Source organism: Crocuta crocuta, unplaced genomic scaffold (genome assembly GCF_008692635.1).
Source record: "Crocuta crocuta isolate KB4526 unplaced genomic scaffold, BGI_CrCroc_1.0 scaffold246, whole genome shotgun sequence".
NCBI lineage: Eukaryota > Metazoa > Chordata > Mammalia > Carnivora > Hyaenidae > Crocuta > Crocuta crocuta.
Window position 1 is genome coordinate 334,071 of NW_027531902.1, and position 15,727 is coordinate 349,797.

The 15,727-nt window shown below is 50.9% G+C and overlaps 1 protein-coding gene across 2 annotated transcripts in view; it reads left to right on the plus strand.

Moving 5' to 3' along the window:
• The window catches only part of GALNT14 (polypeptide N-acetylgalactosaminyltransferase 14), a 214,587-nt gene that overhangs the window by 133,921 nt on the left and 64,939 nt on the right, over nucleotides 1–15,727 (plus strand). For both annotated transcript variants that reach the window (XM_077774114.1, XM_077774115.1), the window contains exon 2: nucleotides 2,647–2,816. In XM_077774114.1, coding sequence (XP_077630240.1) covers nucleotides 2,647–2,816 — 170 coding nt within the window. The remainder of the gene's footprint in view (nucleotides 1–2,646; nucleotides 2,817–15,727) is intronic.

The following is a 15,727-nucleotide window of genomic DNA, read 5'->3' on the forward strand; positions in this document are numbered from 1 at the left end:
GATCCCAGCAGAGCAAAGTGTGAAACAGCTCTGTGCATGTGACCATCGGAGGGAGCAGTCCCCTCCAAGGATTCCTTTGACTCCTGATCGTTCAGTTCTTCTCGCCAGCCAGGCTGTTACTCTGGCTCTAGGCTTCCTGGAGGCCAGAGTCCCAGTTCCCATGGCACCATCCCCAAGGAGGCAGATCCCTGGCTGGGATGTCCAAGGTGCTTCACTGCCCTGAAGGTGGTGATCGCTGGGCCGAGCAAACAATCTGGCCTTATGCCCTCTTGGTCCTGGGCCTGGTCTGGTGTGAACAGAGAGTAGGGGATGAGGCCAAGAGGTGTTTACAGCCCCCATGCCTCTACAGGGCCTGCCCCTCCACTGTTTCTCCAGCTGCTGCATGGAGCTGTCCAGTGGTACCCCAGCACGGCCCCAGTTTGGGCTTTCCTTCCCACCACCTTAGATGGCTGAGGTCACCTCCCAACTGGGCTCCTTGCGGTGTCTCTTCCTTCCACTTAATCGCGCACATATGGCCAGATACCTTTTCTCTTGACCCGCTTCATACAGACCCAGCTGTGTTCCAGAATTTTCTTTCACTTATGTGCTCTTTGCAGTTCACTCATTGGGCCTCCCCATCCCTGAGCTAGCCATTCTCTGAATAAGTTCTCCCTCCTCGGAGTCTTCCAGTCTTCTATCCGGGTTTTCATGTATTTTCCCTCCCATCTCCTCTTAAGCAAAGCCAACTCCCTGCTCATCTTTCAAGCACTAATTCATTTGATACTTCTTCCAGGAAGCCCTCCCCATTTCCCTCACCCCTCTGGTGTAGGTGTTATAGGTGTCTTAATGCATGTCTCTCTGCAGTCTTTCAGCCCCATCCAGAGCTGGACCTTCCATCTCTGCATCTCCCCTCCACAGCACAAAGCTCTGTAGGAGCTCACCACGTAGACAATTGCAGAAGAACCTAATTGGGAATGAGCCAGTGGGAGATGGTGCAGAACCCCATGGCCCTTCTCTACAAAGGAGGATGTCAGGGTTGCTCAGTAGTGATGTTCTGAGCACGGGTGACAGCTGTGGGGCTGTGGCATTGCACAGCACAGGCTGGGGGTCTCATGCTCCACCCCTTGTATAGCAGCAGTATCCCAAGACATTAATAAAATCAATTATTGGATAAAAATCGCTGGTTTCCAAAGCTTCATTTTGTGCTATTAGCAGGAGAATGCTGTTTCAAAAGGAGATAACAGAAAGAGAGAGAGAGAATGAGAGAGATCAATTACTAGATAAAATCAAGTGGTGTCTGAGATAAATGCGTACCCTGGCAAGCCACCACTCTGAGCTGCCTTCTGGGGGTAGAGAGCCTGCCCTAGCATGTGCGGGGCCTGCCCTGGGCTTCCTGTGGGACTCCCCACCTACAAGAGTGCATCCTAGTCGGTGACAAGATGGACAGTACCCATGCAGCTTCTCATAACCACACAGCGACTAGGGTCAGTAACACATACATGAGCATCTCATCTTTGGTGATGATGCCAGACCCGAGAGCCCCAGCCCCCACATCCCAGGGCAGAGTCTGGCCAATTGGTTCTTTCCAGAGATACAGAGTTCTTTTTGCTTTGGTGAACCTGAAAGGGCTGAATGGCTCTCTGCTAGGGGTGACGGTGCCAGCATCCACTGAGCAGTGGCCATCGAGGGAAGCATCCAGCTTATGGAGGCTCTGAAGCCCACAGTTTGCTGGCTGTGTGGACAGTCTCTGCTTGGCTGTGGAGGTGGTGTGGGCTGGGCAGATGAGGTAGCCTGGCTCTGGGCAGGAGCAGTCCCCTCCCCGGGTAAAGCCCCTTGCCTCCTCTGCTGTGTGAATGCCTCAGGGGGCCCAGGAGACTGAGCTCTGCTTTGGGCTCTGCCACCATCCACCTGTGCAGACGAGCCTGTAACCCTTGTGAAAACTTGTCTTCCCAGCTCCGCACAGAGAGTTTAGGGAGGATGAAACAAGATCCTGAATACAGAAGCCCCTGTATACATTCTAAAGTGCCATCTCCGCATACAGGGAGGGGATTACTTGTTCCCACATTGATGCTTCTTAAAAACAATCACGGGTTCCTGGGTTGGAGGAAGAAGGGAACACACTGGGCTCCATGTGGTGGGTAGCACACCATTATAGGTAGATCTCCTACTTCTCATCCCTTCCTGTGGCACAGGGAGGAATGACAGCCATTTTGCACCTGCTATGTACTGGCTCCTGGGTGTTTTCAGCCAGATGTTCTCAACTTACTCTGGAGAGCTGGCCTGTGGCGTCAGGCTACTAGGACCCAAGTCCCAGCCCTGCCACTTCCAAACTGCGACATCCTGAGCTAGGTTCTTAGTCTGTTCAGGTCGTTGCCTTGTCCGTGTAACAGGAATACAAGAGCTGTCCACCTCTTAGAACTACTCTAAGAAGTGAGCAAAGGTTCTCGTACAGCACCTGCTACATAGCGCTCAATAAATGGTACCTGCCTTCCTTGTGTTGTTCTGTTTGTTATTATTGCTGATGTTATTAACGTCCTACCTCCGGCCCCATCTTCGGCTAAACGGTGCCAGGAAAAATCCGTTCTCTGCAGTTGGGCGCTGACAGACAGACAGGGCTGGTGGAGGGCAGGGAGCCATTCTCACAGACTGCCCGTTTGTGTCACACAGAATTTGGACACTGACTGGGAAGACCTGTGGGACCAGTTTGATGAGCGGCGGTATCTGAATGCCAAAAAGTGGCGCATTGGTGACGATCCCTATAAGCTGTATGCTTTCAACCAGCGGGAAAGCGAGCGGATCTCCAGCAATCGGGCTGTCCCGGACACTCGCCATTTGAGGTACTTCCCTGTTCTCCTCCCTTATTACTCTACACCCTTCCCTGTGTTCACGACAGAGCGACAGAGGCTTGATTTGCATGGTGCGAATGCCAGCAATGGGGCAGGCAAACTGTCCGTTGCCAGCTGGATGCTAGTGTTTGTGATGTGGTCGTTTCCACTCTGTGCTACTTATGGCTGTGAGCCATCCCCAAGCAACTGCAGGGAAAATGTGGGAGCCCCTTGCACCCGCACCTGGCCCTCCTCAACCAGTGGTCGCCACGAAATCATGGAACACTAAAGACGCTATAGCCTGGGCCCTGTAGCAGATTTCCACGGCCTGGCCCGGCTTTCAAAAGGAGGGAGGACAGGATGGGCAGACCCCTGGGAAGTCAGGTTGGTGGCCGCATCTGCGGAGATCAGGCCTGGGAAGAATGCATAAAGGTTCTTTCTCAGCAGGAAGAGCCTTTGGGAAGGCACATTGCCTCATTACCAATCCTTCCTGGAGTCAAAGTGGCCCTTTGCTCCCTGGTGAGGCCTGAGTCAGCAGGTCAGCCTCAACCCCAGCTCCTCTGTGCTGGCCTTCTGGCCCACAACTGGGAGCCCCAGCTGTGCCAGCAGGGCCGCGTGTTTGTGTCTTCCTGCAGGAATTTCACTTTGCACCAGCTCCAAATGGCAGACTGGCATGTGTGGGGTAGAGGGGCTTGAAGGCATGGTTATACTGAGAAGCTGTGCGGCTCATTTGAGCTTCATAGCTTCCCACCTTTGCTCAGGTCCAGGGGTACCCACTTGTGGGCACCAGCGTTTATGAGCAGGGCAAGACGAATTTTCATGACTTAGGAGGCCAGCCAGTCTGGTGGTGCTTAGGTTGGCAGTCTGTGAAGGCTGGTGGACTCAGTTTCCCCAACAAGGCCATACGACTCAGAAACCATGACTTATACAGCATGTATCCCGTGCAGCAGCTCAGCCAGGCCTTGTCAACGACCACCATTCCTAAAAAGAGCTGGAGTCCTGGTTTCCCCGCATAAATAAAAGCCAGAGTGGGGGCACCCAGGTGGCTCAGTAGGATAGGCGTCCAACATCGGCTCGGGTCATGATCTCACAGTCTGTGCTTTCGAGTCCCACGTCCAGCTTTGTGCTGATGGCTCAGAACCTGGAAAATGCTTCGGATTTTGTGTCTTCTTCTCTCTCTGCCCCTCCCCTACTCACGCTCTGTCTGTCTCTCTCAAAAATAAATAAACAGGATTAGGAGGAACTTAACGGAGGACCACGGGGGAGAAGAAGGGGGGAAGTAGTGGGGGAGAGGGAGGGAGGCAAACCATGAGAGACTCTTGAATGCCAAGAACAAACCAAGGGCTGANTCCTAACTTGGAGGGTTTGTAAACTTAACCCTCCCCTTATGGCACCTGGCACCCAGGAGACTCTTCCTTAGCAGCAGGAAAACCCCCACAGCCGGAGATCCAGGGCACCGGCTGTGCCTCGAACACTCCCTGCTGGCAGCCTGAATGCTTCTTAAAGTCACAGTCTTGTATTATTTTTTTTAATGTTTATTTATTTTTGAGAGAGAGAGACACAGAGTANTTAAAAATAAATAAACAAACATTAAACATTTTCTTAAATAAGAAATAAAAGCCAGAGCTATAAGTCATCTGTGGCTTCTCCTAACTTGGAGGGTTTGTAAACTTAACCCTCCCCTTATGGCACCTGGCACCCAGGAGACTCTTCCTTAGCAGCAGGAAAACCCCCACAGCCGGAGATCCAGGGCACCGGCTGTGCCTCGAACACTCCCTGCTGGCAGCCTGAATGCTTCTTAAAGTCACAGTCTTGTATTATTTTTTTTAATGTTTATTTATTTTTGAGAGAGAGAGACACAGAGTATGAGTGGGGCAGGGTCAGAGAAAGAGGGAGACACAGAATCTGAAGCAGGCTCCAGGCTCTGAGCTGTCAGCACAGAGCCTGATGGGGCTAGAACCTACGAACTGCGAGATCATGACCTGAGCTGAAGTCGGCCACTTAACCAACTGAGCCACCCAGGCGCCCTGTTGTATTATTGCTATTAAAATTGCCCAGCACATATCCTGTTCCTTGGCATCTGATAAAATTTTCTTTAAAAATCAGATCATTTGATTTCCTGGAGTAGAGACTACATGTAGGAAAACAGCAAAGAGAACACAGAAGGCAGAGATGGCACACTGGTCTCAGGCAGGTCCCTCCTTGTCCTGAGTCCAGATGGTGAGACCCTCCAGTAGGACTAATGGATGCCTCCTGCCAAGAAAGCAGCGGGTGCAGCCCGGTGAGGCCTGGACCCCAACCTGCAGAAGGAGGGCCTGCGGTGGTGGTTCACTGAGTAGACAGGTTTAAGGGGGGTGTGCTGAGCAGGACACATTTCTGCGTTCACCCTGGTCTGCGATCTGAGAGACAGAAGTGAAAGCAGTTTATGAGGGCTGGACATATGTGCTGGTTGTGGGGGAAGAACGGAGACCATTGCCAATGATCTACGCTTACCAGGTCCTCTTCAGGGCCCTCTGTGGTGTGTTGCATTTGTGAAGTAAGTGTGATCTGCTAGCCTGACAGCAAGAGGAGAGAGGATTTAGATGAAATCCAGGCCCCCTTTGGGAAGACGGAGAAGAAAAGGCTCTCAGCCATATGTCTGCCTCAAGGCAGTAACCTTGCCCCTGTGGGAGCTGGGGTTGTATTGCTCAGAGAACTTCAGATTTGTGGATTGTGACCTGAAAGAGCAGGAAGCAGGGAGGACAAGTGATTGGGAATGAAGGCCAGTGCAGGGAACCAGGCTGCCATGGCAGGGGTGTTAAGCTCCGACCATGTGCAAAGCCCCAGGCTGGCACCAGGAGAGGCCATCTCCAGGCTAGGTCTGGTATGGGGCCAACCCTGTGGCCAGATCACTCTTGTGCTAATGACAATCCCAGCAAAGCCAGCAAAGCCCAGTGTTCTTCCCTCAGATGGGCCCCACTGCGGGGATGACCTTCTGTCTCCAGGATCTCCTACTTCCAGTACTCGCCTCCCAGGGAGTCTGTGTCCAGGATGTTAAAACCCCCAGCTAAGTCCCTTAAACCTGTGATTCCAGCCTCCCTGTGTCTTGACTTCATCCTGGTGCAGGGCCTGGGGCCTCCCTGCAGAGTCCTGGGGCCCTGCCTGCTGCAGATCTGACCAGTTGTGGCCGCTGGTGGCCTCTATCCTATAGACCAGGGATTTGATCAGTGGTTGGCATTTGCGGCTGGATCCTACTTTGCCGTGATGCTGTCTTGTGCATTGTAGGATGCTGGGAAGCATCTCTGGCCTCCACCCACTAGATGCCAGTAGTAGCCCCCACATTGTGATGCCTGAAAATGTTTCCAGATGTCGCTGGATGTCTCCTGAGGGGCAAAGCTGCAGTGAGAGCCATTGCCATTAAGCCAGCCCCACTTGTTAGCTCAGTTCTCAAGAGGGAAACATCAACATGCATTATCAGCCCCAGCAGCAGGACAAGGCCTCGGGCCTTCTGGGAAGGCCCATCTTTGCTAACATCTACTACAGAGCCTGGTATAGGAGAGGATTTCAAGAAATGTTTGTTGAACAAATGAGAGGGAGGTTAAGCCTGCAGAGACACTTGGCTACTTCCTCCCATCTGCCTCGTGTGCAAAGAGGGAAAGAGAGCCAAGAAGAAGCCCCCTTTGTCCTCTCCCTCCATCCTTGGGGGTTTTAGATGAGGGGGCAGGAGAACAGACTCAGTGAAAGGAAAAAAGGTGTTTTCCCTTAAAGAGTTCTCATTACTGGAAAGAGAAGAGTGAAGAAACAGCATGGGGGAGTGGCCTGAGCTTATTAAATTTGCTTCCAATTTTCTTACCACAGTAATTGGATTCTGATTTATAGTATGCGTGTGGACAGCGCCTGAGACAGAACTATTAGCTGAGCATTAGAGCAAGCATTACTGAGAGGTGGGTGTTGGGGGGCATCGCTTAGGAATCCAAAGATGCTGTGAGACTGAGTGAGGCAGCAGGTGGGTGCGGGGAGGACAAGGCTCCCAAAGTTTTCACCCAACAGGTGGCTGGGCCAATGGAAAAGCCATACGCACTGGCGGTGTGGAGCCCCTGACCAGTACGTCATGGCGTGGCAGCGTGGGAATGCAGCCCCAGAGAGGCCAGGGACTTCATTTCCCCATACAGAATGGAACCGTCACCTTGTTCTCTTGGTCCTCTGAGCCAGGGAGCCTAGGGTATTGTGTGGAGATGGCCAGGTTGCCCTGGAGAGTGGAATGGCCAAGGCCAGCAGGGCAGGCTTGGAACTCCCCATTCCTGGGCTTTGTGAGGGTGCCAGTGAGTGGTGTCCACACCCAGGACAGTTTAGAAAGTGAGTAACTTTGGTTTCAAGTGGATCCCCTGCTCATTCATCCTTTGGGTTTGACAGTCTGACCTTCCCGTACCCACCCACATTTGACCTAACACAGTCTTTATGGCCTTGAGATTGAAACCTGCTGTTATAAGCCTTTAGACACATCTTGGCCATGACTCAGTTTCCCCCTCCCTGGTCCTGGGCCTGTGAAAGGCACGGAGACCGGGTGACCAGTAGTAGCCTTCCACACGTCCCTGCCCCTTTCTTAGCTCTGTATTCTCAAGGCACTTGGACTAGATAGCCTTGAAGTTTTATGAGGGCATAAGTTGCTGCAGTTGTACCTAAGTGTATTCTGTGCTTGGTCTTCTCATTCCAGATGCATCCGCATACATGCACTGCCCTCTCCCACTCGCCTCCATGGAAACCCAATGGTTGTGCTTGCATCAGAGCAACTTACTGCCATATTTTCCCCCTGAGACCCACAGTCTTGTTAATGCCTACAAGAGCATTAATTCCCAGGGCACTTCCTCGGCCCTGTGGGGTCACAAGGATAAAGACGTGGCTCTCTGTATCAGGGGGTGGGTGTAGTGGGCCACAGATAACTATTTCAGTGTAAGGAAGAGATAGAGTCTACCTGGGGTGAGTCTGAGGAGATTTCCCAGGGGAGCTCTCCTGTTGATCAAGCACTGACTGGTCCAACAAATAGTCCTCATTTTCCGGGTGTCCCACCCCTACTGCTGTCACCACATTTTGGTGATTACAGCTGGATTTGGCATCATCCAAGTAGCACATAAAACATCTGGCAGACAAGAAGCCATTAAACAGAGGCACACCCCTCAAGAAGGGAGGAAATATTTTGATAAAGCAAACATATATTTCCGCTGTTGCCTAGCAATAATTATTATGGGTTTGCTTTGATTGCAGGGGAGCAGGTGGTAGGGTGGACTGTGCCCATGAGCTGTGAGCTGCAAGGCGTTACAGCTGGGAAGCCTCATTAGGTCACCTCCTCCTGGCCAGCTGGGTTTGATGGTTCCCCTCAGCATACTCTCCCAGCCTTTGTCCAGCGCAGTGCTAAATAGCTCAAACAGTGGGATACCCATCTCTTGTCTGGAGGGAAAATTCCACACTTCGATACATCTCACCAGAAAGACGTTTTTCCTTTGCTCCTTTTCATCCCAGGAAATGAAGGGGCAGTGGCTCAGTCTGGGATCACGTTTCTCCCCTCCTTGTATTTACTCGGTTGGCATGGCTGCCAAAGATCATCATCATTTCTCTCCTTGTACTCGTCACTTAGCAGTAATAGGATAAAAATCTTTACGGCTGGAACAGCTAAGCATAAAAAATGTTCAGATTCCCTCAGAGTCAAGGCTGTTCCACTAGCTTAGCACAGAGTTGGTGATTCCACATCAAGGCGGAGACAAGAGAGGAAACCCATCACAGACACTTAGCTTTTGCAAACATGCTCTCCCCATCTGCTACGTTCTGGTCCTTCCTGTGCATCATTTTTCAATATAGGAGTTTGTGAGCCTGTTGATAGTAGCTCTGAGTGTGCTTCCCTCCAGAGCATCCTGGAGTCCCAGGGAGCCTTGGAAGGTGGTAGCAGGAGGAATTTATGAAAATCCTAGAAATAGTTCTGCAGGAGAACAGTATCTGCTACCTGAGTGGCTATTTGAGTACCAGATACTGGACTAGGGAAGGGCTTCTCCCCAGAGTAGGAGGGGAAGAGTCAGAGGTGGAAGGTGCCTCTCAGCCAGGATTCCTTACACTTCTGGTCCCCTGGGCCCTCGCATGCCACCCCTGCCCCTCCGTCATTGCCTGCTCTGTGAGCTTCAGGCAGATTTCCTGAAGAGGCAGCATCTCAGCCTTTGAAAAGGGACCAGTCAAGAAAACTTGCTGATGAGAATTCATCTGAACAAACCTCATTAACTAGTGTTTTCTCACACCTTGTTTAAGCTCATTCCGGCTTCGATATTATGCATCTCATTCATCCATTCATTTTTCCATTTGACCCATTCATTGAGCACTAACCAAATGCCAAGCTCTACACTAGAAATTGGTCCCCACTCCCCCAGGAGCTTCTAGTCTATGGGGGAAATGCACTTGGGACTGATTTCCTGATACTCACCTGTGGATTTCTCTTAGGCCATATTTTTTATTCCAGAGCTAATGCACAGACTTCCTGTCCTTGATTCCTACGTACCCATCTCTCACCCTGTTCTGGTTTTGGTGTCACTATTACTGTCTTGGTCATGGAGCAAACCATACAAGTTGGGAGCTTTCCTGTAAGAATGTCAGAACAGCATTAAGCTTGCCTACCAGGAGAAGGCATTTACATGTGGGTGGGAGGTGGAGGCTATTTGAAGGAAATAGCATTTAAGCTGGGATTGAGGATGACAGGTAGGGCAGTGGCAGGTATCCCAGGTTGAGAGAACAGCATATGCAAAGACAAGGAGATGGAAGAGCCACCGTGTTTTGTAGAAGTCAGTGTAATTTCCTTGGAGCATGGATGACAAAGGGAGAATCACTCTGGAAGGGAAGCTTGGGGTCGTATTGTAGCAAAGAAGAGCTTACTGTTAATTCAGTCAACATTGGGGTGCTCTCCCTTTCATCTTGACACTTCCTCATCAGCTCAGCAACCCAAGGAGATGCCCTGGCCAGTACGCAGTCGGCCAAGCTCTTACCAGCAGAAAGAGGGGACCAAGGTAGGACTGAGCAGAACTGTGCCAGGCAGCAGTGTTGCACCTCTCACCCCCAGAGAAGGGCAGGCAATGTCCAAAACCAAACTTGGCTTGACTGGGGCTGACCCAAGGCGGTAGAATGTGACGTGGGATCTTGGCTTTAAGGCAGTGGCATCCTCAGGGTGAGGATGTTTGCTCTGGCGTGGGGAGTTTGCTCTGGGGTGAGGTGGGAGAGGTGAGAAGCAAGAACTGGTCTAGGGGGAAAAGTTGCTGATAGGGACCTAGAAGAGGAGTCTATCCTTTGGCCACATCTGCTTGGCCAATACTCAGATTTTAAGATTCTTGGTGTGTGTGTGTGTGTCCTATATATTCTGTCCAACACATAAAGCTGACATTATGTCCAAGTTCACTGAGCGTCTGTGTGTGTGTGCGCACGTGCGTGCATGTGCGTGTGTTTCACTGGTGCTTGTGGGACAAGAAGAAGAGATGATGCGTGAGAACTCTGTTTCCCAATTCCCAATTAGTTTGATGTCTCTATTGTAAGTTTGCTTGGAGGCATAGATACGACATATTTCAGGTAGTTAATGGAGTCAGTAGCTTCTTCTGGTGTTCTGTCACCGAGACCAAGAAGAACCTGTGCGCCTTTGAAAGGCACTAAATGGCTTTTGTTCCGGAGATGCATTTCCCTCCCTCCCTGCAGGGTTTGTCTCCCTTATTACATGTTGCCTGAGGAAGGAGTTGATGGAAAGAGATGTGGAAAGACACGGAGAAGTGTGTTCAGTACCCAGGATGGGAAACTGATATGGAATGAAGTATTTCTCCTGAAAAATGCATCCTACAAATTATTGAGTCTTAGGTTATTAGGGGTCAACCTTAAACATTAAACAACAAAAGTTATCAAGCAGCAAATGAGTTTATTCAGGAATAGCAAAGAAATTGCCATTTGGGACATATGAACTACGGGGAACGACAGGCAAGTCTGGAGAACTGAGGGCATCCTTCTGTAGAAGAAAGCAGGAAGTTGGGAGGGATCATTCTGAACAAAAGTTCATTGGAGGAAAATGGTAGTTTGAAGTGATGGTAGCTTCTCATTGGCTACAGGTGAGGGCAGCTTGCTGTTGCTGGGCTGAGAGGAAATCTTCCTTCTTCCTGCTAGACTGTGTATTTTGAATTCACCTAGGGATATATCAGTAAATGAGGAGGGCAGTTCAAACATTAGCTCTCATGGAGCTGAGATCCCCCAAGTAGGCAAATCTGCCAGCTAGATGATTGGAAATTCCTTAAGGGCCCTCCACAGCCCACCAGTACCTTCTCACCAGTGAGCCGCTCCCCCGGGGAGAACTGCTCCCTTAAGCTCGCCTTGAGAACATGCCCCGACCCATGCACGCACAGGCCAGCAACACTAAGGGAAAGGTGGCATCATTCTCTCCTGAAAATTATCTTTTTCTTAATTGTTTTGGGGTGTACACTTTTAAGAAGGCAGAAGGCTAAGGAGGAGACCCTGGGTTTGGACTCTATATTCTGGAGAATTCTCTTTAGTGCTGTCACAGGCACATGGACAGCTGGAGTTCTGAGGAGAATAGAAGGCATCGTTGAACTTGGCTTAGATCTTGCCTGTGTCATAGGCTATATTGAATTCTTTCACTTTGATGGCTTTTGAAATATCCCTGCAAGACCAAAATATACACCAAGGCCCAGAACCTCTCTCCATCTTTTCTTAAGTAAACCTTGAATCCAAGTAGAACATACATACAGAAAAGTTGACACTTCATACATGGACCGCTTGAAGAAATTTCCAGAGAGGACATGCCCAGATTCCTACATCAAACATCTCCATCAAGGAAAAGAAGACACTGGGGTGCCTGGCTGCCTCACTTGGTGGAGCATGTGACTCTTGATCTCAGGGTTGTTAGTTCTAACCCTGTGTTGAATGTAGATTACTTAAAAATATAATCTCTACAAAAAAAAAGAAAGAAAGAAAAGAAGACTCTGAGTTTGCCAGCCAGAGCCACCTTTATGTCCCCACGCTTACTCCCCACCATAGGTAACACGAACCAGACTTCAAATGCCCTAGACTAGCATGGCTTGTTTTTGAACTTCATATAAATGGACTTCCATGGTATGCACTCTTGTGTGTCTGGCTTCCTCGAAATTATGTGCGTGAAATCCAGCCACATTTTGTGAGACATGGTGTGTTTATTCTTATCGCTGTACAGCGTTCCTTTGTATGAGTATGCTTGCAATGCCTGTATCTATTCTACTTTTAATGCTCATTTGGGATTTTTCCAGTGCAGGGCTCTTATGAACAGTGCTCCTTTGGTTAATCTTGTACTTGGCTTTGGTGAACATGTGTATGTGTCCTGAGAAGCATTGGTACATGCTGCAAACCCCCCAGGGAAGCTGTTGCACTTGTTTCCACCCCACCTGCAGTGCAGGAGGGGTCCAGCTGCTCTGCTGGAGCAGCTTTGTAGTGAGGCACTGGTGATTGTCTGTCGGTCTCACCTGAAGCCTTGAGAGGCTGAGTTGTGCTATCTTGCTGTGGTTTCAGTTTGCCTTTCCCCACCTATCAGGAATGGGGAGCACCTTTCATAAGGTCATGCATGGACCACTCCAGTACCCAGTCAAGTGTTTTATACCTGCTTTCTTCACCTTTTGAAGCCCTTTGCCCAAGAACCAAGCATGAAGCCTGATTCTTAGTCCATTCTCAATAACCTGCTTCTCTTCTGATTGTTTTTTGACATTTTCTCCCACATCACGGCCGTGGGAGAAAATGGAGGGAAGCCACTGGACTGAGTGTGGGAAGCCCTGGGTCCTGTCCAAGGTAGTGGCCGACTCTTCAGCTCTCGGAGTATCTGTTCCCTCACAGGGAAGAAGAAAGAAGTAGCTCAGAGATGCTTATTAAGGTCACTTCCAGCCCTGTTTGCTCGTTGAAAATACTTCTGCTGGTAAGAATGTGCAGGAACTGACTTAGGAACTGAATCTGATTGGAGGCTATTTCCAGAAGCATGGCTCCCTCCAGCTCAGCAGCACCTCCCCTCCTCCACAGCTCTGGGTAAATCCTTCCCCTCACATACTTCCCTTCCTAAAGGGACTAGGGGGCCTGCAGGACCTTAGAGCTGTCCCTTTATTGCCACTGTTGTGTTCAGTCACCATTACCCCCCCCAGCACTTCGAAGAACGATCGGCTGTTGTGATGTACCACGTCTGGCCTCTAATGCCAAGACGAAATGGGGCTAGCAGAATGGGCTCAAGGAGAGCCTGAGAGGCTCGGTTACCTGGCACAATCCCTAAGTATTGGAACCCCAGCAAGTCCTCAGAACAAGAGTGACCGTGCCTCGTAGCTCTAGGAGACTGCACAGAGCACTCTCACATCCCTGTCACATGACCTTCTCAATAGTGCCTGGGTGCAGGGGTCACCACCACCTCACAGGGGAGGAAACAGAGCCCAGGCACCATAACTGGTGGATGGAGTGGCAGGGATAGTTCTTGCCCTATGAGCATTGAGCTGCAGCATGTCTGCCAGTTACTGGCTGCTCCTTGGGTGAGTTACTCAAACTGCCCAAGCCTCAGTTTGTTATCTGTGAAATGGGAATATTAACAGTACCTAAGATTGCTGTCAGGGTGAGACAAAATAATCCACATTGGATGCCGAGCACAGTCTTTAACCCCTAGTAAGCACTCATGACTGTTAGCTCTGGTGGTGAGTTGTCAGCACTGTCTTAACACCAGAGCGGCATTAGCACCCAGGCCCTGTGATCTTTCCATGGCTCCGCAGCAGGTCCGGGAGGGAGGGCAGAGAGGACACCAGCCCCAAGAGAGCAAGGAGCTGAGGGAATGAGTTCGGAGAGGTCCTGGCACTGTGCCCCAACCCCCACCTCTGAGATAGGGTGTGCTCCAAGAACAAGGTGGTGCGGGGGTGGAGAGGGTGCAGGCCGAGAAGTTCTGCACAGAGCTTCCTGCCTCAGCCTTGGCTCCTGGCGCCAAAACACTTCGCTTGCCTGAATGTCAGACTTACTTTAAAAACCCGAGCGCAAAATAAGCAATGAGGCAATCGCGATGCCGCGTCTGGTGAAATGTGTACTTTTAAAATAGTGGGGATGGAAGCCAAGGCAAGGGCCGGGGGCCAGGAAGTGGAACCATGTCTGACGGGAGATGAAAAGAGCAGAGGAGGTGACAGCTGTGGGCAGGCGGCTGTGGAAAGCTGGTGCTGGCCAGGGTGACAGACAGTGGGATGGACTGACGTGAGCAGCAGGCTAGGAAAGCAGCTGAAGAATGCACAATGTGACAGAAGAACACTGGGGACCCATGGAGTCATGTAGCAGCTGGGGCTCTGTCGGAGTAACAGGGGCAAGATAAGCTAATGCCGCAGTAGTTATCCTTGGGGTCCCTGAGGCAGCAGGGGAACCCTTATGCTTGACTGAAGCCCATGTATCCAGACAGCTGTCACCTTCTGCCCCCACCTGACCCCCACCGTGACCCTGACGCGAGCCAGAGCAGAAGGTGTCCCGTCTTCTCTCCTGAGTCTTTGCTCTTCCTCATCTCCCCTTGATTTGTCTGAGGGACATATCGTTTATTCCTTACCCCGAGCCCCACCGAGCCTGCCGCTACCATCTCTCAAGACAGCAGGCATCCGTTTTGTTCTCACCTGCTCCATCTCAGGATAGGTCCCACTGTTTACCTCTGACCCCAGCCCAAACCTTGGGAGCCCCACTTTGCCCATCTTCATTTTGTTGAATCTGCCTTCTAGATAGACCTCAGTCCCTGGCCTTGCTGCCATGCTCAGGGGCTGTCCCCTCTCAGCTGGGTGAGTACAGCAGCCGCCACGGCCCTCCAGTGTGGCGCTGACCCCTTATCAGTGCATCCTTTGCTCTTCCTCCACAGAGAGCTTTCCAAATGCAGACACTTTGCTCCCCATCTGAAATCTTTCAAATGTTGCCAGCTCACTTCTTCCTCATCCAGCCAGGGCTCACGGCTGCCTGACTGTGCTCAAAGCTTCATGCCTGTTCATCTTTGCTGCTCTGTCTGCTCAGGGCATCCCTCTGTGGGATCAGGGAGTGCTTTCCAAGAAGACATCTCACCCTCTTGGGCTAAGTTCAGCGGCCCCTCCTCACTCCCATGCTCACTTCTGAGCACTCATTACTCTGAGGGACACACATCAGTCTCCCCTCTGTAACCTGGAGCGACTTGGGGTGGGCGTGCCAGCACAGTGCCTGGCACTCAGCCTCTCATCAGTACCAGCTGAGGGAATGTGGACTCAAAAGGCATCATCACTGGATTCACTCCCAAACTATCTACTGAAAACATGAGGGTTGGGAGTGGAGGTGCAGGAGAGAATCCTTCGGAAGAGAGGGAGAAAATCAAATCATGGGAAATTTAAAGCCACCTTCACTCAACAAAGGATTCTCTGTGTTAGCACATAAATCTGGGACCATAATCAGCCAATGTTTATTGATCAAACTATTCCCCTGACACATGGAAGACACCTTATATATGTTCTCCTCCTAGCCACCTGTATATGCTAAGCCTCCCAGCCATCTTGCTGTGATTCTGGTTTAGAGATGAGAACATTGACTCAGGTCGGTTGACTAACTTGCCCTTGAGAACATGAAGAAGTAGAGAAATGGGCTCTGCCCATGGAGAGGATAGTACAGCTTTGGAGACAAGGGAGTAACACCCATGAGAAGTGTGGTGGTAGAGGCTGACATGGGTGGCACAAAAGTTATAATTTAGTCAGCCCTGGATAGGAAGATGGGGGGTGGGGGATGGGGAGGCATGTAGAGGTTGTGCCTGACAAGTTTAGCAGGGCTGGAAGGTTCAGGCAGGGGGAATTGTGGGGTAAGGCTGGGGGTTAGTGGGATGGGCAGGCCTTGGGATGCAGTCAGGGCTTGGCTTCAAGGAACAGAGTGAGGGTAGGGACAATGGTGTGTGA